The 23,548-nt window shown below is 38.6% G+C and overlaps 2 protein-coding genes across 4 annotated transcripts in view; one reads left to right on the forward strand and one right to left on the reverse strand.

Moving 5' to 3' along the window:
• Positions 1 to 157: 157 nt before the first annotated feature.
• dnajb9a (DnaJ heat shock protein family (Hsp40) member B9a) lies at positions 158 to 4,945 on the reverse strand. 2 transcript variants are annotated; one of them, XM_066649303.1, is made up of 3 exons: positions 4,884 to 4,945; positions 3,114 to 3,344; positions 158 to 2,507 (listed from the first exon to the last, which is right to left on the reverse strand). In XM_066649303.1, exons 2-3 carry the CDS (start codon positions 3,328 to 3,330, stop codon positions 2,077 to 2,079), a joined length of 648 nt encoding a protein of 215 aa, XP_066505400.1. In that variant the 5' UTR covers positions 3,331 to 3,344; positions 4,884 to 4,945; the 3' UTR covers positions 158 to 2,076. The 2 variants fall into 2 exon arrangements, with proteins under 2 accessions (XP_066505400.1, XP_066505401.1); XM_066649304.1 differs by lacking the exon at positions 4,884 to 4,945 and adding an exon at positions 4,420 to 4,733.
• A 1,156-nt stretch (positions 4,946 to 6,101) lies between these two features.
• Positions 6,102 to 23,548, forward strand: part of si:dkey-219c3.2 (transcription initiation factor TFIID subunit 4) — a 42,138-nt gene continuing 24,691 nt past the window's right edge. The window contains exons 1-13 of one of the 2 annotated variants that reach the window (XM_066649896.1): positions 6,102 to 7,550; positions 8,695 to 8,861; positions 9,547 to 9,636; positions 10,074 to 10,238; positions 10,673 to 10,795; positions 11,437 to 11,526; positions 13,419 to 13,595; positions 13,701 to 13,776; positions 14,301 to 14,412; positions 15,160 to 15,329; positions 19,215 to 19,345; positions 20,443 to 20,568; positions 21,908 to 21,964. In XM_066649896.1, coding sequence (XP_066505993.1) covers positions 6,107 to 7,550; positions 8,695 to 8,861; positions 9,547 to 9,636; positions 10,074 to 10,238; positions 10,673 to 10,795; positions 11,437 to 11,526; positions 13,419 to 13,595; positions 13,701 to 13,776; positions 14,301 to 14,412; positions 15,160 to 15,329; positions 19,215 to 19,345; positions 20,443 to 20,568; positions 21,908 to 21,964 — 2,928 coding nt within the window. In that variant the 5' untranslated portion in view covers positions 6,102 to 6,106. The remainder of the gene's footprint in view (positions 7,551 to 8,694; positions 8,862 to 9,546; positions 9,637 to 10,073; positions 10,239 to 10,672; positions 10,796 to 11,436; positions 11,527 to 13,418; positions 13,596 to 13,700; positions 13,777 to 14,300; positions 14,413 to 15,159; positions 15,330 to 19,214; positions 19,346 to 20,442; positions 20,569 to 21,907; positions 21,965 to 23,548) is intronic. The other variant, XM_066649897.1, reaches the window with a different exon arrangement.

Below are 23,548 nucleotides of genomic sequence, written 5' to 3' on the forward strand. Positions count from 1 at the left end.
TCTCTAAAAAAAATATACCAGCAAAAATAAGAAATAAATAAATAATGCTGAAAACTTACTGGATGTTAAGTGATATTAAGCTACCATAAAGAATTTTTTTTTAAATCCATTCTGGATCCTGAGAGAGAAAACAACTCACAGTGAATATTGCATTGTGCACCATTTATTCTACCCAAATACATTACATCATACATCTGGGTTTGAATATAGTCATTTAAGTTTCATCCATAGGATTTAAATAACAAAAGTGCTTGATGGGTCAGCTGAAGAACAAACTGAGTGACAACAAAGCCAGGGAGTTAACACAACACTGCAAAAACAACAATCACGGCAAGTGAAATTCTTTTAAATCTAACCTATGTATTAAAGGTTTGTCATTTTTAGGTTAAAGTAGAATTACTATAAGAGTAATATATTTCAAGCTACTTATTGCTGAGATATATTTCTTGCAGTGTGGTATGAACAGGTGAACTGGCTTAAAATATTGCACAATAACAAAATTATTCAACATGAAAAATGAGGTAATATGTGATTTGACCTAAGGGAACATAGCTGGGACTACACACATTCACATCAGTATGTGGTATTGAAGTATTCCATGCATATATGATGAATTGTGGACTAGTTTACAGGAGTAAAAGACAACCTCTGTCAAATGCTTAAACCAGTGATTTGATTTTTTTTCAGCAGTGTTTACATTTCTCACTGAATTAGCATGTAGCAGAAGAACTGACAGAAAGAACCTTTGGTTAGACACCCTCGAGATACTGTATAACTGATCTATTTAACATCCTTCATGTCTTCAGTATTTTCCAGATGTTTGAGTTAATAATTGCTTTAAATCCAACAAACCACACTGTGAATAACCTTTAACATAACAGTAAAGTTTTAGCAGTTGAAACAGGGCAATTAACCCCAGCCAGGGGCAACTTAAGATGTTAATAACAAACCTTATTATTCCTCTCAATGGAATAAAAAACCAAGTATGTACACAAATGTTTACAACGAATCTGAATATACTTCAGAACATTTTGAAAAGGCACTGCTAAAATCAATTAATTAATGGTACAGGAAAAACTTTGTCAAAATCATAGCAATGTTAACTTTGTTTCAAAACATAAATTAACATTATCTAATACACATATTGCCTCCACAAAAAGAAAAGTTAAATTACCTATTTATGTTCATGTGGAAGATCTGAAATGTTGCCATTTAACTGATCCTACGTAAATAGGGATGACAACTTTTTATCTCATATAGTAGTTTACTAAGCTACATAATCATGGCAACAAATGTAGCACATGTAACCTGCTCCAGGCTCGTAATGGTTGGGTTTCTGGTAGTTCTGGGACAGAATTAACGTTTAAAAAAAAAAAAAAAAAAATTAGGAACAGCCTGATTAAGGGGAACTTCTCTGGTCCTTTTCAATTGACTTTTATTCTTGCAACAATTAGGGCATTGGTCAGAAGAAAATATCACTTTTCAGTAAAGGAATCCTAAATCCTACTATGCAAATACTTAAAATATAAAGCAATTATTACCCATGTTAACAGTAACCTGTTGATGAATTTGCTTAATATTTTATAAATGCTTTAATTTCTGATTATATGCATAGTATGATTTGTTTTTGCTTCTCTTCCTACTTCTCCTCATGTGTGTACCAATTATAACTGGGTCATTATGGGTTAACAGTCAAAATTTTGCTTTCCTTAGTAAAATTAGTTATTTAGAAATGTGCCTTATGTGACTGACCAGAGCTGCCTAAACCTGAAAAGTGGAAGAAAAGAGAGGAAAAAAAAGGATGAAGGAACAAAACATTTCAACACTTTCTTAACAATGAGAAGAGACCTGCTTGTTCTGCATAAAGTCATGTCAACTGTCACAAAATGAGCTTAAAACCATTAGTGCTCCTCATCAAAATCTAGTCACTCATTTACAGATCAAGCTTCACTCACCACAGCAAAAGGCTAATAAATTATTAAACAAACAAACAAAAAAATAGCTTAAACTATAGCTGAACACAGCACAGCTAAAGAATGGCTGGTGGAAGCTGGTAGCTATGGTCGATTCTGGAGCTCAGGAAGAGGTACAGTCAGTGTAGGTGGTCACCATGTTACCCCTTCTCTGAGTCACAGTCCTGCAGTGTTGTTTAGCTGTTCCTTGAAACCTGCTCTCAGTCCGCTTGGTGTGTCTATCAAATGTAAACATTCTCTCCATGTCATCAGAAAGGTCCTCAAAGAGCCCTGCACCAAACGCTCCATGATAGTGTCTCTTGTTGCGGCTGTGGGCCTGCTGGTGAGCTCTGAAATGGTCCTCAAAGTGCCGTTTTGGCCGGGCATGCCTGTTCTGACTGTAAATATCAAAGTCCCTGAACATGTCATCAAAGTTAAAATCGAAGGGCTGGTGGAAATATTGTCCTCCACCTTGAAAGCCTTCACTTGAGAAAGCCCCGTGTCCTAATTGATCGTATTGTCTCCTTCTTTTCTCATCCGATAATGTTTCATATGCTGAAAAGAGCAGATGGAAAAATTATGTAGTAAAAATGCATGTTGAGATTCAGCTGCACTGTTTTAGAATCTTTTAGTCAACTGTAATATTCAATAAAATGTGGCCATTTTGTCAATTACAAAAAGGAATTTAATGGAGAAATTTTTAGAAGAGTAGCATGAATGTTTTGTTCTTTGTAAAGCACAATAAATATGTCATCAAATATTATTCAAATCTAAACATCTGTCTGATACTGTTTTTTTTTTATTATTACATTATGAGGATCTCTAGTTTCTCCATTAACATTTTTATATACACAGTATATTTTTTGTTTAAAAACAGTTTAGGCAATATTAAAAAATTTCCAACATAAACATATATACATTCAGTTGGGTCCTAAAGAAATGTTACTAATTTAAATTGTTCTGAGAGGATACATTTAACCCACAATGCTGAATTTTCTATTATAATAAGACTGAGGAGAAAATCCGCAGTGTACACTTCTAATCTCTTACACCATTCATGTTAAATAAACAATATTACATTATATAATATATGTGCAACGCTGGTCACAAAGAATATTACAAGCAAAATTAAACATGCTTAAGTATTTACTTGGCACTTACCTTCTGCTGCTTCCCGGAACTTTGCCTCTGCATCAGGGCTCTTGTTTTTGTCTGGATGATATTTCATGGCGAGCTTATGAAAAGCCTTCTTAATCTGACGTTCAGTAGCATCTTTCGGTATGCCCAAAATGTCATAATAGTCCTTTTTGGCCAATATCAGTTCTGTTATCATCAGGATGCACACTGCAAACATTAACGTCGACTGTGCTGTGGCCATGCTGTTATCAGCACCTGTTTGATAAAAGATATTTAAATGAAAATACATTAAAGATGCTTCTGCAGTGACTCCCGGTTATAAACACTGTAACTTTAAACTACTCCATACATTTTATTAGCACAACACCAACAGCTATTCCTTATCTAAATTCCTTATACACCATTAAGCCATAATGTAATAAAATAATAAAACACCTAATATTGTATAAGCCCCCTGTTACTGAAAAAGCAGATCTGACCCATAAAGGCATGGACTCCACACCACTAAAAGGTGTCCTGTAGTGACGTGGGGCCTGCGTAGATCTGACTTGTTTTACCATCACATCCTACACATGCTTGTTCGGATTGAAATATGAGGCTTTTGGAGGAAAAGTTGATACTTTAAAATTCCTGTCAAGTCCTGACGCTTACACTCCCAATGTTGGTGCATTTTGTGGTGCATAAATGTTAGCATGGACACTCTGAGAAGACTGTGTTCTGACACCTTTCTATCACAGCTAGCATTACAATTTTCAGAAATTTGTGCTACAGCAGCTCTTCCATAAGACAGGACCAGAGATGGTTAACCTTTACACCCCAAACAAATCAGTGAGCCTTGGACACCCATAATGCTGTTGTCAGTTTATAGGATGTCCATCCTTGGAACACTTTTGGTAGGTAATAATCTCACAAGACGAGCAGATACTCTGAAACTGTCTAGCTACCACAATTTGGCCCTTTTCACAGTCGCTCAATTTGTTACCCATTTTTACTGCTTCCAAAACACAAATTTCAAAAAGTGATTCTTCAGTTGCTGCCCAGTAATCCCTTTGGATGCCACTCTAATGAGATACTCAGTGGTCCTTTCATATTTTAGTCTTAAATGTTATAGATGATGGGTGTACAAATACAATAGTTTAAATAAGAGTCTCAAACCTGCGGATTCAGACAACCGGGGTTTATGTCATTATCCTTAAGGGAAAAAAAATATCAGGGCGCTGCTTTCAAGCTGCACGTGAGAAGTAGAGGGGAGGGTGGAAACAGAAGCGAGGACTACTGTATACTCATAGAGCAAGGTGTACTGAAAGGAGGCGAAAAGGTGTATACTTACATTTTTGTTTTGTAAACAAATTCTAAATATGTCATGTTGATGAAGAGAAATGAGTTTTAGAACTTTAAACCTAAACCGGAGGGGAACTTTGAAACTCGGCCCTATGCCACACATCTAATTTGCATAACGCTGTCTAATCGAATCTCATCTGAAAAACATTAATAACAACCCTCAGAATACCATAACTGTACTGGAACAATACAGGTCATCCCGTTATCTATAACCCGCTAACATGCACGAAAATTAAGTTAGTTTCATGGTTATCACTTTCGCATTCTATTTTCACGTTCCACCTTAAATATTACAGCGAACATATTATGGCGTTAAGGTGGAACAGGACACTGGTATAAGAAACTGCAAAAGTTGTAGAACATCCAAACAAATTGTTGATAGAATGTAAAAATCCACAACAAACCAGCCCAAATGTAAATGTTATTCGACATTAAACCATTAATATTCCTCACCCTTTTACAGACCGTGAGAGGCACTGAGATAACGGTTCGCTTTCGTTTCCATTCCAACAAGCAGTAACAACACGAATCTCAATCCCATTGGTTTGTTTTGTACCATGTGACCTCCGCGTGACGCAACGTAAAGGGTATGTTTAATTCAAATCTCAAACGGCCTCAGTTGTATATGAAGTGCACCATTAAGATTGTGAAACAACGGCTTATGTACAAGAACGTACAAGGTACCTCTAATGGAAAGCAATTTATCTTCAGCTTTAAGTTATATGATTCGTTATTTAACATGTACATTTTTTTTGGGGTGAAGAATCATCTAGGTAGTGCACTATATAGGGTGTAGGGTTTAGGCAGTTATTTGAGCTTCACCCTAGTGATGAGCATTCCGGATCTTTTCAGTGAATCATATAAAATGACTCAGTTCACAAAGGGAGCTATACTGTTTCGTTTGTGAAATTGTTCCTTATTCAGTAGCACTTTTAGATATGTTAAAGCATATTGTTTATTGTGTAATTTTTAGTAGACCTTAACCTACATTCAAATTACTAACGAACAAAGGCCTCGCTGTGTTTTTATTTGTTTATCACCCAAGCTGTTCCATTAAATGAATTAGATTCAAATTGCCTACGGATCGGCTCTCAGCATTTATTTTACGGACTCGTTCTCAAACGACACATCACTAATGTGTTCATACTTGCAATTTCCGGTGATGCGCAGACATGCGTAGATATAGAATTTTTCACATAAATACAGTAGTATTTTACACGGTGTTCATGTGAAATAACGTATATATAATAAATATAAATGTACCAATCTCATGCGTCTTTCGTGATTTATTTGAGGTTAAAATAAGATAGGTATTTTTTCCTCTCGACTAAAACCTATATATATTATATAACACGTCTACACCAAGTGTGCAACTGTTTGTGGAAGGAGAAATGCACTTTTGGGTTTAAAAAAAATAATAATAATGAAAAAGTGGTGAATTTAGGGCCCTTGATCTCACTGTAAACTTTCTTATATAATGCACATTAAAGATTCTCGCAGCTGTGTTACAAAATAAAAAATGTCCATCTACTGAAATGAATAAACAAACAAACAAACAAAAAAAAAAACCAACAAAACAAAACAAAAAAATCGCTGCGCGCGCGAACGCAACGCGAACGTGATGAAACGTGACGTCACTCCCCCTTCCCCTCCACAATGCGTCCGAAGATCCGAAGATGGCGGGCGTCCCCGATCCGCTGGAAGACATGCTCTACTCAGACGTGGACGAGAAGGCGGTCAGCGACCTCGTGGGCTCCTTAGAATCGCAGCTCGGCGGCCCGGGCGGCTCCGCGGCTCCACAGCGCGGCGGGAGGCGCTCCGCCGAGCCGCAGGCTCTTACTCCCGGCTCGGGACAGACGCAGAACACGCAGGCGGAGCGGCGGCGCGCGGGGATCCGCAGAGCCGCGCCGAAGCTGGAGAACGGTAGCCCGTGCTCCGTGACCACGGCGCCGGACTCTGTGCTGCCGGGCGCCGCTGCTGTAGCTGCCGGGGGACACTTACAGCCCCTCGGGAAGGGACTCTTAACTTCAGCGAAGTGTTCAAGTGACGCAGCAGTTGTAGCACCATCATCTTCACTATCAGCAAATACTCCAGATACTCTCCCTCACACAAATCACATATCCGCTACTATTAGGACTGTCTTACCTAGTGAGAGCAGCACAGTGACTGTTAACCCCTCCGCTGTGTCCTCTGCTCCCACTGCTGGAGCTCAGAACAGTGTTGGAGCCACTGTTGGTGTCACCAGTGTTGTTGGTTCCCCTGCTGCTGTTGGTACCACTAGTGTTGTGGGTTCCAGTGTTGCCATTGGCACAGTTGGAACTACTGGTGCCATTGGTGCTGTTGGTCTCCCAGGTTCCATTGGTGCTGTTGGTGCCATTGGTTCCGCTGGCTCTATTAGTGCCCCTGGAGTCATTGGTAACACTAGTGCTCTTGCTTCCACCAGTGCCATTGGTTCCGTAGGCTCTGTTAGTGCCATCGGTGCAGTTGGCAGTATTGGTGCGGCTGGGGTTGGTGTCGCTGGCTCGAGTTTGGCTAACGAGAACAGCAACATGTCCTCTTCGAATGGCACAAATGGTCCTGTTCAGTCTGATCAAATGTTGTCCCAACCTTCTGATCCATCAGGTGGTCAGACCATTGCATTGCACAGACCTCTCAATCCTGTGCCCAATGGAAGTGACCCTAAAGCTGCAACACAGGTTGTAGGAGCTGCTTCTGTCCCGGTTTCAACCGTGGCATTTCCAAACACGAACGCTACTTTGGTGAAAGCCAGTCCTCAAGGCCAGATTAAAACCATTGTTCCCAATCAGCTTGGTGGTAGCCCTGTGGGCCTGCACCCTTCTCCGCCTGTGACGGTCACCACACCTGCTGGTGGAATGCAGGCCAGCACCTCCCTTCCAGTGGCAAGCACTCCTTCAGTCCTGGTAAAGCCGGAGGGTGGTCTAGTGGGACAGCCCACGGCTTTGTTGAGTCCAGGGACTGCGGCTCCGGTGGTGGCCACTGTGGCTGTCTCTCAGCGGCCTGCTGTACCAGTAGCTCCGAGAGCTGTGGCACCACAGGTCACGGTCAGACCCCAACAGCAGACCACTATTCAGTTACCTCCAGGATTCACCATCCCACAGGGTAAGTGTGCCAAGTCTCAGTTCTTCAGACTTAGAAGAGGTTTAAGGCCCATTACCTAAAGACTTTGTGACCTGTTTGAGTAGTGACTCAAGTGTCTCAAATTAAAAACATCAAAACGAAAGGCAAAATATCTGGGTACAGTCTTTTCATAAATGCATGTGCAGGTGTTCTGCAGTTTTGTATCTAGTATTAGTTGACCTTTGACCTTGTGTGATGTCGTGCATCTTTAACGACATTATCTTGGAATCAACGTAGTTGTGAATTTATGGGTGGGCTATAGGAAATTTAATTTGAATAATTATCCGTTATCTGTACGAGAGTAATAGACACTTGTAAACAAAAATACTGTTCATATTAATAGTAATGACAGTAGTGTTCGTATGATTATTAATGGTAGTTAATAGTAATAACAGTAGTGTTCATATGATTGTAATAACAGTAGTGTTTGTGTGATTATTAATGGTAGTTAATAGTAATAACAGTATTGTTATTGACTTGTAATACATTGAAATCAGTTACTAGTGTTCCCAACTAGAGCTCTACAGGATGAATGCATCCATATTATGATAATAGTCATTATGAGCAGTATCCTACTAGTATTATCCATCCATCCATCCATTATCTGTAACCGCTTATCCAATTTTAGGGTCGCGGGGGGTCCAGAGCCTACCTGGAATCATTGGGCGCAAGGCGGGAATACACCCTGGAGGGGACGCCAGTCCTTCACAGGGCAACACAGACACACACACATTCACTCACACACTCACACCTACGGACACTTTCGAGTCACCAATCCACCTGCAATGTGGGAGGAAACCGGAGCACCCGGCGGAAACCCACGCGGACACGGGGAGAACACACCAACTCCTCACAGACAGTCACCCGGAGCGGGAATCGAACCCACAACCTCCAGGCCCCTGGAGCTGTGTGACTGCGACACTACCTGCTGCGCCACTGTGTCGCCCCCTACTAGTATTAATTTACAGACATTATCATATTAGTAATAATTTTAAACCAGATGCTGCCCACATACTTGTAAAGCATGTTTCTATATTCCTGATTGAATCAACAGTACTTGACACACTAGGCTGTTGTGTTTTCTATTTATTTACTGAAGATCTGATCAAGGTTGTTTTCTCTCTAGGGATGGTGCTGGTCAGGACTGAAGCTGGTCAGTTGGTGTTGGTTCCTCAGCAGGTTTTGGCTCAGGCCAAGGCTCAGAGTCAGACTCAGAATAAACCTGCTCTATCCCCCAGACCAGCAACACCAACCACAACAGCAACCTTTAGGGTCACTGCTCCTGTGGTCCAGGTATGATGTATTACATAGCTATGCTTTTTACTTAACCATGAATGCTCTTAAAAACTGTTTGAGGGAAATGTGATTTTCCAGATGTTTTAACAGACCATCAGTACAGCGTACATAAAAATCACACACACATAATTAAAAGTGGAACTGTCCCATTGTCTCGTAAAAATGTCAGTAGAACAGAGTGGTCAAGACATCATCAGTAAGGTTGCAGAGAGCTCAATTTCAAAATGCTGTCAAGGTTCTGCAAAGCATTATTAAGCCCAAAATCCAACTGTGTATTTGCTTGCATCATTCTTTTAAAAGCAAGACATATATGACAAATCCTGACCAGAATCCATTTTATTATTTGATGTTTTAATTTGACCTATTAAAAAAAGTTGATCAAAGGACACTACTGTTTCTTTTGGCAGAAGGCTATATCCGAAGCCAGTCACAGGGAGTAAATCAGTCAGTCAACAAAGAAAAAATTGAACATAAAAAAATTAAAATTAATCTAGACATGCTGTTTAAAACACGGAATGTGTGTTTTCCTTTTAAAACAAAACCCAGGGGTCACTGCAGGATTTCAATAGGGCACCACTGAATTAATAGAAATGATGTCAAGTAACATTCTCTCCTGCAAATTTCCCTGTTTCTGAATCAACTCTTTCAGATTGAATTCTGTGGCTTTTTTTTCACTTTATAGGCACCTGTAAGTTCCCCCACTATTCGCCCCATTCCCCCAGCCCAGGCCAAGGTGGTGCAGACACTGAGTCCTACCAGCCCAGCTCTACAGGTACAGAACCACTTAAATATATATTTTAATTATACTATATATGATACATTTGTCATTTATTTTATTTATTAATTTATATTCATTACTTTTACTTTCTTACTTTTACTAAGGCACGTATACAGTGATGGAACAAACTCAAACATTTTAATCTTTGTCCTTAAAATTTTAATAATCATTAAGATATAAAATCAACTAAATGAATAGATATAAAAATGTTTACAATCTAAAAATCAATCACAGATATGTGACGCCATCCATATTTGTGTTTGTGTTTGGCACCTCTCAGTGTCATCTGGTTTAACCAAAGGGATTTTTTTTTCTTCATTTTCGTCAGTGATTTACTGACACAGTAAATATAATACAATAAGATGTCCTGCAGAACTGTTTTGAAAGAGTTCTGGAGTGTGCACTTTACAGACCCTCCATGTTTCCTCTAGAAGAGCCCAGTGGTGACGGTCAGTTCTGCTCAGAAACCTGCCGGCCCCACCGTCATTACGACTGGAGCTCGTGTCCCGGCCCCTCCTCTTCATGTCTTGAAACCGTTCCCCAGTGCCCCAGCACCCACTGTTTCAGCACCCACCGGAACCACAGCTCTTTCTCCGGTACCTACCAATCAGATTTGATATAAACGGTGGTTTTCATTACTGTTGAGATCCTGTTTTTAGTATTTTCTTCTTGTTTTTTGGGCCAGGTTTTCACAGCACATGAGTGTTTTGTAGTCACTAATCTGTCTAAGTCACTACATGGACATAAGCTGTGTGTAATTACTCAACTTGCTAAGATTACTTTGTTGATGTAATAGGCTGTAATAACATTAGGCTGTAATAAAATTCTTGTGTTTTGAAATTTCTCTGAAGCTGCTATATTTTAAGGATTAATCTATCAATGAGGAACATATGGTTCCTCATATAACTGGTTTTCATATGGTTATGGAGTTTACTTTGTCTAGTGTCACTTCATGTCAGTTAACACAATAAGCACTGCTGCACATAATGGGGCTATTTCCAAGTGTTTAATTTTTTTTTTCTAATTTCAGGAAATGCAAGAGAATGTGAAAAAGTGCAAGAACTTTCTAGCAACGCTGATCAAATTGGCTTCCCATAATTCCCCTTCTCCAGAAACATCCCGGAACGTGAAGGCGCTTGTGCAGGATCTGTTGGTGAGAGTCACTGAATTTTAAATATAATGTTAAAAAAGTTCCACTCAAACTCATCCCAAAGATATTGAAGTTTATGCCACCATTTGAGAGAATGTAGATCCACTGCTCCACGCGTTGATGTTGGAGGTGCTTGATACCCCTCTGACAAAGGCTTTGCACTGAGCATGATGGCCTTAGGTTCATGTGTGCAGCCCCAGAGTGTCCCATTTCAGTTCTTGCATTACTATGGGGATAATATAAGATGTTTCTGCATAACTGAATTTCTGTGTGTACAGTAGGTGTGTGTTAAAGTAGCTTCATTCATTAATTACATGGGGTGTCAATAAATATTTAGATATGATGTATATTGACACCTCTCATTATTTTGGGAAGGGATAATGTAAATATTAGTGGTTTTGTTAGTTGTTTTTTTTAGTATCTAGCATTTCATAACACAGTAGTTTTAAATACAGATATTGTTCAGCAGTGTTTCGCCAGTACTTTTTGTTGAAGTCAAGTAACTTTTTAAAAATGCAGTTCTTATCCTGAGCTATAGATGTCAGCAATCCATTTCTTTTGAAAGGAAGCCTTCTGCACAGAAGCTAGTAAGTTGGCAATGCTGCTTCCACCTCTTCTGAACTGCTGTGTTTAATTCTGAACAGGACACCAAAATCGAGCCTGAGGAGTTTACAAGTCGTCTGCAAACAGAGCTGAAGTCCTCTCCTCAGCCCTACCTCATTCCCTTCCTGAAGGTAGTATTCTTCAGTACTCGGAGACTGTCAGACTTTTGACCTGAACCCGAGGATCTAATTTCATGATTAATAATAATCATGTATACTATAATTTCTACATATACATATTTTTAAAAAATCATATTCATATTAAAAATAGTCTTCAATGCTAATACATTGAAAAAATTTGTTTTATTGTAAAGACTATAGAACAGCATTTTCCACCACTGAATTCATAAATTAATTCTCTTTGTTTAACCAAGAAAATGCTTTTAACTGCAATTTAAAAATGTTCAGCAAAAATGTTAGTTAGTTAATACATGAATTCAGTTATCAGAATATTAGGAAAGTTTTCTGTGATGGCCTTCAAAATGGGGTTAAAAATGGATTTGACACAAAGTGCCAGTGATGTACAGAATTGAATAGCATGAGTTTTTGAGCAGTTTCAAAATGTGAGTGTGTGTATGTGAGGTAGTGACACACTGATAAAAGCCAGTTTTAGGAGGTGCTTTGATTAAAACCAATCATGAATAGAGAAATGGGCCTCGAAACTGCTTTAACAAGTGAGATTACACAAAACGCGTAATATTTATGTGAACGTTGTCAGTACAATGAACTAGACGGGTTTAGACGTCCTGTTTCAGATTTCTACAGGAAACAAATTCAACGTGACCTGAAGTGAGTGTCCTCAGCACAGGTGGCACTCAGCCTTCATTAAAGTTTCTTTTAGAAAGTAAGATTTAAGTAGACAAAACTTTCCAAAATAAACTGGTTTCAGCTTTGACACTTTTATTATTAGTCGAACAGTTATGAGAAGACATAGAAGGTGTTTAATTTTTTTTAATGTATTTTCTTTATTTATATGTATGTTTCTTTATTTAAATGTATCTTTTGTGAAGTTCAACTCACTAGAAACAAAAAACTGAATTGCTTTGTACTTACTGCATAAACCAATATATGCTCCATTGATTTGGTCGATATTCTAAAGTAGGCCTGCTACAGGTTTGCTAGAGAGGTTCTGATACATATTTATACAACATATTGAATAAAAATATATAATAAAAGCAATTAATAATTAAGTAATTAATATTTGCCCGTGAATCTCTTATCAGGGATGGGCAAACTAGGGTTTTTATAAATTGACAGGCGTGCCGAGAGGTGGGGGTTATGGGGAGTGGGAATTAATATACATAAATTACACATGAAACCTAAGAAGTATGGTTTAGTTCTTAGTTTAGTTTTTAGCCAATATATCGAAGTTTGGTGAAGTTTAGTTGGTGGCAATTCTCAGGACAGATCTCAGGTGTTTGTCATTGAACTCTCTGGCTCTCTCTCTCACTCCCTTTTGCTCATGCACTCAGTCCCCCCTCCCCTCCCTGCTGCACTCTCCCTGACTAACAGAGTCGGCACATTCAAACTTTTATTTATGTTTCACCATAATGAATTAATTATGAATTTAATATTATTGAATATAAATGAAATGCCAGACTCACTTAACTATGTGAACATTTATGTGTGAATGTGATTTTTGTAATATATATTTTAATTTTGTTTCTGCTTGGTGTATCGCAGGCTTAATAAAACCAATACAGCTTTTAAAAAAGCACTTGCAGCAAAAAGTTAACGGTTAATGTGTGTCTTAAACCAGCCAAGTGAGTTCAGAGGAGTAGTAGCACTCCATTGAATGGCAAATGTGAAGAATGAATATCTGTAGACCTTATAGACTTGGCTTTAGCAGAGGTCAGTAGGGTTTGGTGCATGCCATCTAGTGGGCTCAGGAAAAAGGTGAAATTAATGCGGTTTTAGGACAATTTTGCAAACATACAGAGGGCTGGATAAAGCAGCCTAACAGGCTGTAGTTTGCCCATCAAAGTCTTATATGATCCTTGTGTTGTGTGTTTCTGTTTGTGTAGAAAAGTCTACCCGCTCTAAGGATGACCCTGCTAAACTCTCAGCAATCTTTGACCCAATTGTCCCAACCCACATCCTCCACACCTCCCACTGCGGGCAGCGTCAAAGTCACGCCTCCGCCACGTTCAGTGACCACAACAATGCCCCCTGTCCGGCCCACCATCACACAGGACCAGACTGTATGTATACTGACTATTTCATACTGACATTCACTGGAAATTGCATTCTTGTGCTTGTAGTATGCAACACCTTCATTGTTTTGTCCACTCTTTATTTTCCTAAAGGCCATTAAGAGGACAGGGGTACAGGGCAGTCCAGCAAGGATGCCTGTGGTCATTACTCAGACAATCCGGCCTCAAGGTGGGTCACCTCGTTAATGTCTTTATGACCATGCATTTATTTTGCAATGGGTGAAATGGTAAAAATATCACATGACACCTGCAGGAAGGTTAACTCAAGAATATGTATTTTGTACGAAACTGGGCTCACCGTGCCTCCCCCCCCCCCCCCCCCCCAAGTCATTTTGGACCTTTTCTATTGTTTATTCATTAATAAATGAAAACATCTGAGAGTTATAATATCAAAGAGTTTTTTGAAACTGAACAGTGGCAAAAATGTTTTGCATGTTAACAAAAATAATCATGATATTGATTAATTCTTGTCATATTTCCTACCACTACAATGATATTCAAAGGAACAAGCCTGTGACTTTTTAAATAATGTATTATTCTTTTACTTTGGAGGAAATGTATAATTTAGGACTACAGCACACAGAGAACAGCATATCTACTGCTGTTTGGTGTAGGAAAAAAAAAAAAAAATATATATATATATATATATATATATATATATATATTATTTTATTTATTTATTTTTTGTTACAGGTCCTGTAGTCAGAGGACCATCAGTACAAGTGAGAGGTCCTATAGGCATCGCCGTGCAGGCTTCAGCGAATCAGAAACAGAAGCTGAATGACCCAGGAGGTGGAACGTTTAAGTAAGAGTCAAGCTCCAATTAAATTGGGATATTTGTTTTAGCAGTTGAGTAAAGGAAGGCTCAAATGAAAAGGGGTTTAATAGACTTTAGCAGTTACCAGTTTCCATAGTTTTTCTTTTAGCAAATTGCTTGAATTTGCCTTGAAACTGTTTAAACTGTCAAATAAACAAAACCAGTAACAGTAAATTGAGGGAACTGATTTTAGGCCTTATCTCAGAATTATAAGGTCACAAATGAGTGTCAAAATTCAAAAGGCACACATTTCTTCTAGCTCGGGGTGTTTTTAGAAAAGACATTTATCTACTATGTTTCAGAGGTCTATTCATTCTATCTCATTTTCATTGGCTGGCCTTATGCCAAGGATAAATTTTGGTAAATATCTCATTGAAAGTCACAGTTCCAGCCAAAAGTGTCTACATGCATTTATTGCATCACACATGATACATAAAATGATTTGCCAAGTTTGTGTCTTGAAACTATTTAGCCACTAGGATGCAGCATTTCCCTTGAAGAGAATTTCCCAGGGCAGAGAGAGCTGGGAAATACAAAGATTAAACAGTATTTGATGAAATGGACTTCATAAAAAACTACCTAGTTTTGATGAATAATCATGATTTGAAATTGTATAAATCCATTAGTAGAGATTTTTAATGGGTTTTCTTTATGTTCAGTAAACAATCCAATTATTTGAGCACAGGGCACTTCACCCTGCAGCTAATTACATATTTGCTTGTATATGTATTGCAGAGATGATGATGACATTAATGACGTGGCATCAATGGCAGGCGTTAACCTAAATGAGGAGAATGCTCGGATATTAGCCACAGGCTCAGAACTGGTGGGCACACAGATCCGTTCCTGCAAAGATGAGACCTTTCTGCAGTCCAGCCTCCTGCATAAGCGCATCCTCGAGATTGGTATGAAACCCCAACACATGGTTTTCTACAGCACAACAACAAGAAGATGGTTACTGTAGACACGTCTTGTCACATGTAATTTCCCTCTTCAGGTTTAAACAAGTTAGAGTGTTGATTCAATCTCATTTCCAGCACGTGTCACCCTGTGCAGATACGTTTTACACAATCTGACTCTCATGCAGTTTGCTGGGGTTCATGCACAACAGCCGAATGGTAAAAGGGCACAGAGAAAAAAGATGATACAAAACATGGATTTTTATGTCTTTGCTTGGAGAAAATATTAGAAGTTAACTGAAATATGAGTTTTACATGTTAGGAAATATTTATGTTGTCACAGATTTCACAGGTAATTGTTAATGGAATAATTTTCATTGCACTTTAAGTGTAGCAGCACCGTTTGTGGCTCTGTTGTAATGTAAATTCAGAACATTTTATAACACATTTCATAATCTTAACATTATATGCTAGAAACCAGCTATAGATACCATTATGTTTTATATATAATATTTTGGAAAATGTTTGTTCTGTAACATAGAACTTTATTAATGCTCTTTAAAACACATTGCTTTAATAACAAAATTCAATAATTCATTATATACCTGACGGTTAATGTCATTTAGCAAGATAATTATAGGTAAATTAGCCTGAAAGGACTGTTATCTTGTCCGTTATTATTGGCTTACATCACCCATTCGCTTGAGCCTAATTCACTGTAATACACACAAGGCCTTTTCAAGTGCATAGCATTTATGTTTGCTTTAGAAACACCATGACTTGCCTTTTACCTCAGCTGCACCTGATTCTTTAAAGGCTAACTGCAGTGTTACAATGACAGTGCCAGAAGCAGACCTACTTTGTCCCATTTACCTCTTTAGCCTTCCCTGATATTCACTACATTTCTAGTGCACTTCCACTGCTCTCACTCACCCTCTCTGAGTCTAATGAGTGCTTGGCGTATTGAGGCTCAGCCATCCTCAGGCTGCATATGAATACTTTATGGGCCTTCCTCTGATTCCTCTCTGTCAGTTTGTCATGTGTGCTGGACCAAGAGAAAGCCTGAGGCTCCCTTCCAGACAAGGTCACGGCCATACACACAATGCACACGCTCCTACTGAGCCACGCAAGACACATGCAAAAGAGATGGAATGGATTAATGCAAACACACAAACAAATGTGACATATGTTGGCAGAATACGTATTCATGCCTTTGGTACCTGTTTGTCCACACAGGCAATGGAAATGAGGGGAAATATGTATGATATAAAAATGTTGTAGATTACTGATGTATGTGTGTGACTTTACTTAGTATAATGTGTGTACAGTGCTTTGCAAAAGTCAGAGACCACACTAAGTGTAATTAGTTAATGTCAAAACACTAGTTAGTTGTTTATTTAACAGGAAATATTTCTGAGATGATGAGATAATCCAATTGTATATGTAAAAGGATAAAACAATGGAAATAGGGGAGAAGCATAAGTATATCTAGTGTTCTCAGAATAATGAACTGTCCAACCCAGAGCCCAAACGTCAGCTTTTTTCAATCTGTTTAGAATTACTTGATCATGAGCAGCAGAAAGTGAAAACAGCTTTTAAAACTGAACATTGGAGGGTGAAGAAGGAAAAAAAACTGCAGCTTTTTATATATATATATATATATATATATATATATATATATATATATATATATATAATAGTAGACAAGTCTCTTGTAAGAAAAAAAGTAAGCTATAATAAAAGTTTTGAGAAATAAAATACTGATAATTATGATGTTATAGGTTAATTAATGGCTGGAAATAATGAAATGAAATAAATAAATGAATGAATGGAATCTAGCCAGGAGAACTGACACATTATAACTTTCGTGGTCAGTCTGGCACTAGAGGGTGCTCCTAACGGTGTCCAAAACTAAAAGTTCCTGTGTTACTTTTGTGTACATATTGATATTGAATATTGATATGTAAGCACTTAATTGTTTCATACAATAAATCTCAGCCAATAAACTGGTCATCTCCCCCAAAAATCAGCACACAATAGCAGCATAACTGGCCTCTGGCTGCCCAAAATATGTTTGCTTTCTCACTTGGAAAAAGCAAGGGTGCTGACATGTTGTCACTGATTATTAAGGGATTCCATCTTTCTGCTTTGCAAAATTTAAAGATGCTTCCCACACGAATGTGTACCAACGTGGTTCATTTTATTAATGTTTAGCTCTTTAGCTCCAATCATGCTTATTCATTTAGGGCTCTATTTCACATATGCCCCCTAGTGTTTTCACAGGGGTTTAACAGAAATGGCAGTTCTCCTCTAGAACTAGCTCTGGTGATGTCCTACAGTGTCATATAGACCAATGTTTATTTTGGTTCATTATCATTGAGTTGTATTTCTATTTTCCTAATAACCATTCTGATAATAATGTTTATTAGTGTTTTTAAATGTTTTGGCAATTTTTATATGTCAGACCTAAAATTAAAATAAAAATATAAAATCATAACTACATAGAGTTACAAATTGTGAACATAAACAATAATCTGAAATTATTAGTATGCACTGTTGTAGTTTTTTCTAAATCATTACAATATCGCCCTGTGTTTTCCCGTTAAAATTAAGCATTGTCAAAGTTGTACTGAGTGCCACACAAGCTCCAAAAAACTACAATGTGGTACATTTTTTTTGAGCTCAATTCAATTACTGAACTCATGTATATTACATTCAACACATTATAGTCCCGGCCTTTTTCCAAGCCCTCAGTTATGAAGGCATGCATTTGCTGCTTTCTAGATAAGATTAGGTGAAGGGGGAGAAAGGTGGAGGATCAGGCAGAAGTGAAAGGGGTTCTGAGGACCCCTCTCATCTTAACACTCCTTCCATTATTGTATTTAAGCAAATTCTCTCTTTCCCTTGCGTTTGATTTAGTATACAGTGCATACCAATGAGAGCCGGGGGTTATGTGCTATTACATGCAGCCTGGCTGCGGTTGTTACACTGTCGCCAGCGGCTGGAGTGTGTTAAAAATGTAAATCTTCCTCTGGGGGAGGTGTGTGTGTATGTGTATGAGAGTGAGTGTGTGATTGCTTTATTGTGAATGGGTAGAGAAGCAGAGGGGACAGAAGCTGACAATGTATGGCACCGCCTGCTGTACATTTGGGGTTGTAGAGTCTTGTGTAGTGCAGTGGCAAAATTTAGACGGTGAGTTGAGGTCAGGTGGAAGAATGAAACACTGTGGTTTTTGCTAAACAGTTGAATATTCAAACTAGAATCTCCAATTTGATCAGTCTCTCTTTTTTTACGGTTAACCTGTTTCCCCATTTATAGGATTGGACCTTTTGCTAATGCATAGACCCCAAACAGCGCAAGAGGAGAAATTTAAACAAAAGCCATTTGTTGCAGGGGTGCACAATATATCAGTGGCCAGTGTATTTTAAAAGAGAGAACCAAAGAAAATGGGGAGAAAATTAATTTTTCTTTGCAGGTTTTTAAAAGCAGTGCTTTTAAAATTCCTGTTTTTCACATTTACTCTTTAACAAATTGCTGTTATTATTTTTTAAACTGTAATTTCCAGGGGAGAGTAATTGCTCCTGTATTTGTGCTTGCACATCCACAGTCCTGTTACAGTTCTCTTTTGTTTATTTAGCATGTATTGTCTACAGTATGGGGCATTGCTATTGTTCTTAACTCACTGAAATGGTGAACAAAATGGAGAACTCCACTGCACTGTCATTGTGCAGGACCCCTAACGCACTCACTGCATGTAATGTATTCCATAGAAGTTAAAATACAATCACAAAAGTTGCACAATTAGCTGTTAGTGATGTTGGCATTTAGCTATGATGAGACATTACCAGTTTGTCTGTTTTCTGTGAGCTGAAGGTGCTTTTCTCGTTTCAGCTCGGACGTTTGGCGTGAATGAAGTTGGGGTGGACGTGGTGAGCCTTGTGTCCCATGCTGCTGAGGTGCGGCTCCGCTCCATGCTGGAGAACGTCTCTGCTCTCGCACAACACCGCATGGACTCCTGCAAGGTATGAGCCTCCACCAGCCAACATCACTTCAAAGCTTGATGTTAAACAGGCTTTCTGGCTAACTTTATCCTATTACCTGAGCTCGAGCCCAGTTGAACTCCCACATCATAACGTAGCCGTGGTGTGACATGCAAATTGCGAAATGCAAAATTGTGATAAAAGTGTAAGTAGAGTTTCTCCTCTACATCAAAGCAGTAATTACGTCTGATGATGTCTGTTTTTAACGCTTAGCAGACTGACTGATTTCTGCTGTCATTACTGCATTTCACTGATAACTTAGTTTACTATCTCTGTTCATAAACCCACCTGAAGCTACATTCGGGACCTGTATGGCTCACTATAGGAAAAATAGGGCATGTGATTTAAATTGGGTTTTTACTGGTATATGAAACTGCAGGAGGGAAATGTCTTCCCCCAAGGGAAGGTCTCTGTGAACCTGACAGTTTCAGCATGTTTTTGTAGTTTTTAGTTTTGTAGTTAATAGGAAGGAACATGTGCAGAGACCAGGTAGTCATTTATTTCCTTGTGATTTTGAACCGTATTCCTCGTGTTTCTGTGGAGCCAGGCTGTTGTCATCAGCCGAAAGCAGGGCAAACTTCAGCAGTGACGGGAAAACTTGCCCTGCCAGCACACAGCCTCACCTAAAAAAACAGAATGAGGGAGACAGATGAGAGACAGAAAGGAGTGCTGCTACCATCGCTAACAGGCTACAGCCTCAGAAGTGTGTGCGCGAATGTGTGTGTTCCTCCGTGGGCTGCATGGCTTTGGTCCTTGTCTGTGCCTGGAACACTGTTTCACCTGGGAAGTGAGAACAGAGCTTCATGAGCGAGCGCATTAGGGGTTGCCTCCGAGATGCTGTGAAACAAACAATTATCCCATTAACTCTGGGTGACCTACTAACTTCTCCTTACTTCAGTCACCCAAGAGAAAAAAAACAACTAAAGTTTGGAGCAGAAGTTGAGGCATTTGATTAAAGTGAATGTGATTTGAAAGTGGAATCTGTATCTGTGTATGTGTGTGTGTGTGTGTGTGTGTGTGTGTGTGTGTGTCTTCTGGTGAAGATGTTGAAGAGCTCACTGTGTGTTTTCTTGTTCCAGGATGAAGAGCGCTATGAGCAGGTGTCTGATGTTAGGACGCAACTGAAGTTCTTCGAGCAGTTGGAGAGGCTTGAGAAACAACGCAAAGATGACGAGGAGAGAGAGATCCTGCTCAAAGTCGCCAAAGTGAGTTCAAGAGCTAGACTTCAATATACTTGATCAGAACAACTCTATCAAACTGCAATCAATAAAATTTGAGATCATTTAAGTGGTTTGCAGCCGTTCATAAGCATGATGCCAACTGGTGGGATTTCAGGTAAGTGCAGATTTTGTAGCTGCATTAGCCTCATCGCTCCAGTGAAAAATTTAAAGAAACAGATTTTGAATAACAAACATAACTTGGCTCATCGGCTACATTTGTCATAAGGGGAAACCCATGTAAATTAGTTTTTTTTTGGGCCGACTGTCACCTTAAATCTTTAACACAGTGCTCTGCTTTATAGTGTAAACAAAGCAAGCGGTTCACACTCAAGTCCACTCAGGGAAAGAGCCTGAATTTATTTAGGTCATGACTATACAGATACAGTATGTTATTAACCTTAAAGCTTAATTGAGCGGTTAAATCATTTTCTTCAGCTTTTTTTCCATATTTTTGGACACAGATTAAGGCTGTTTATTTTCTGAAGAAATAAGACCTGGGGTTAAAAACACCCTTCGTTTCTCAATTTAGTTAGCACTAACTTGGAGCTGCTGGATGTCAAACTCCATAAATTTCATAGATGTCTGCAAGCAGAGAGCTCCCACAAAAAAGCATGGCATTGTATTTTTTTTATCTCCACTTTTATGAATAAATGGGTGGGTGGCTGGAATTTTGTTTATTAAGGTCAAATCAGCTGCTGTTGAGTTGTGTCCGTAATGCCAAAGCAACAGTTCCAGGCAGTCTCCTGCATCAACAAACAGCCAGCAGTACCTTCCCAGCATGCATCTCTTCCATTGAAGTTTTGTTTCACAGACCAAGGTGGGGGTTTACTGGGATCCCCCACAGGAGAAAGCATGCAACATGAAAGCAGAGGTAATTAGTTGACTTAAACAGCGGCAGCAACGATGATGATGATGATGATGATGGTGGTGGTGGTGGTGGTGATGGTGACGTCCCCTTCCTGAGCCTCCTTGTTAGATTCCCAGCTCTGCGTCCCTATACTAATTACGCAGTCGAGTAATTAAGCTGTCAGCCAGGAGATAATTGCTCTTGTGTTGCTCTTCCCTGATTCACCACCAGCACTGTTTGTAAGTTAAGATGACCTATTTATATGCACAGCAAGCCAAATTATAGAAAGATCTGCATTTTCAATTCTCAGTCCATCACACAACTTCCTGCCTGCTGGAATCTGTTTAGCCTTTTGACACCAGTGGCAAAAAATTCCAGATCAATTAAACGTTCTTGGAATTGTAATCTCAATTGATCATTTTTCAATGCAAATAGTAAATCTGACCGACTCTAATCATGTTTATTTTGTGCGTGCAGAGTCGTTCTAGGCAAGAAGACCCTGAGCAGGCTCGGCTAAAGCAGAAAGCTAAAGAGGTGAGTCTAATGAAACAATAAAATGTTGAGTAATTATTAAACACCTATCATCAAATTTCATGGTTTTGTCATATTCTAAGTTAAAATAAGTACACATTCTCTACAGAGGATAAATGTTCTCATGCAATTTTCTTTTAAATGTGATTAATGTAATTTCAAAATCTGGAAAATAACTAAATGAATGGATATTCTAGCACAGGGGTCGACAACCCGCGGCTCTTTGATCCCTCTTATGCGGCTCAGCTTTTGAAAATAATTACTGAGTATTTAATTAAAATGTATTTTATTTCATTTTCAAAATGTAATTCTATGAAGATTATGGCGATCTTGTAACATCTAAAATATTTTAATATTTAATATTTAAAATATTTTGTCGCTCTTAATTCACATCACAACTTCCAACGTGCGACACCCGCCAGTGTGCGGTTTCTTGAACTTTTTGACAGCTGACTGCACGGCGCCAGTAAAAGGATGACGGCACACAGAGAGAGGACAGCACTTTTGTTTGCTGCCAGTGGATAATTTAAGTTCGGCGTTTTTTTCCCCATTACTACAAGGACTCAAATAGACATTGAGTATTTTATTTAACCGTCAACCCAACGTCTTTTTTTCTGAGTTAAAAATGTTTTGTTGCACGCAGAAATGTTATTTCGTTTTCTCTGCAGTCGTTCATTAATTTCATAAATATAACGCAGTATAGTTTGTTTATACATAGCACAAAGGCAAAAAAAAAAAAGACCCTGTTATGCGCAGTGTTATTTCATGTGAAATTTCAAAGGGATTTTGTGGCTCCCAGTGTTTTCTTCACTGTGTGAAACGGGTCCAAATGGCTCTTTGAGTGGTAAAGGTTGCCGACCCCTGTTCTAGCATCACAAACCTCAGCAAATAAATAGAATCAGTTCACTTAATACAATACAGTAATACGTTTTTAAAGTGTTGTTTCTCTCAAGAATATCTTTTGCCTTAGAAAACATTTCGTTAGGGTTGTCCAAGCCTTCACATACAACTGTTTGCATTCAGACATTTTACAACACAATCCATAAATCTTACATCAGTTCCTCACCTCTGTGTATAGCATTGTAGTTACTCACACAAATGTTCTAATTTTTCTGGAAAATAAAGGCTTTCCTGGTGACTGGGTTCTAACAGATCTGGTCAGCATGGTCTAAATAATAGGGACCAGGCTCCAGACTTTCAGCAAAGTATATTAACATTCTTACAGTTATATAATCAGTTTGATAACTTAAACCAATATTTAAATGCATATTTAGTGTGGGAGAAGTACATATTGTGATATATAGGGGGAAATGGCTGGAATTTTTTTCAAGATTTGTACCTGAATGTATCACTGTACATATATACTACAGACGTTGTGATGGGCTGGGTCAGTTCACACAAAAGTGTCATGACACAATGCATTGGGAGCAGGGGGAAAAATGTAAAAAAAATGAGACAAACACAGTTTATGACCAAAATACCATAATATACTTTAATAATTATTTATATAGGGATATATCAGTCTTTATAAAGAGGTATAATGTATTTCTAATGTAGTCTAAAGTACAAAGCCATACAGTCATGTTT

The sequence above is a fragment of the Hoplias malabaricus genome, chromosome 17 (genome assembly GCF_029633855.1).
Source record: "Hoplias malabaricus isolate fHopMal1 chromosome 17, fHopMal1.hap1, whole genome shotgun sequence".
In the NCBI taxonomy this organism is placed as follows: Eukaryota; Metazoa; Chordata; class Actinopteri; order Characiformes; family Erythrinidae; genus Hoplias; species Hoplias malabaricus.

Bases quoted from the DNA above. Each gene is read 5' to 3' on its own strand.
- dnajb9a (XM_066649303.1), bottom strand. From the start codon at position 3,330: ATGGCCACAGCACAGTCGACGTTAATGTTTGCAGTGTGCATCCTGATG. The intron at 2,508-3,113 runs GTAAGTGCCAAG...TGCTCTTTTCAG, and splicing joins GTTCCGGGAAGCAGCAGAAG to CATATGAAACATTATCGGAT.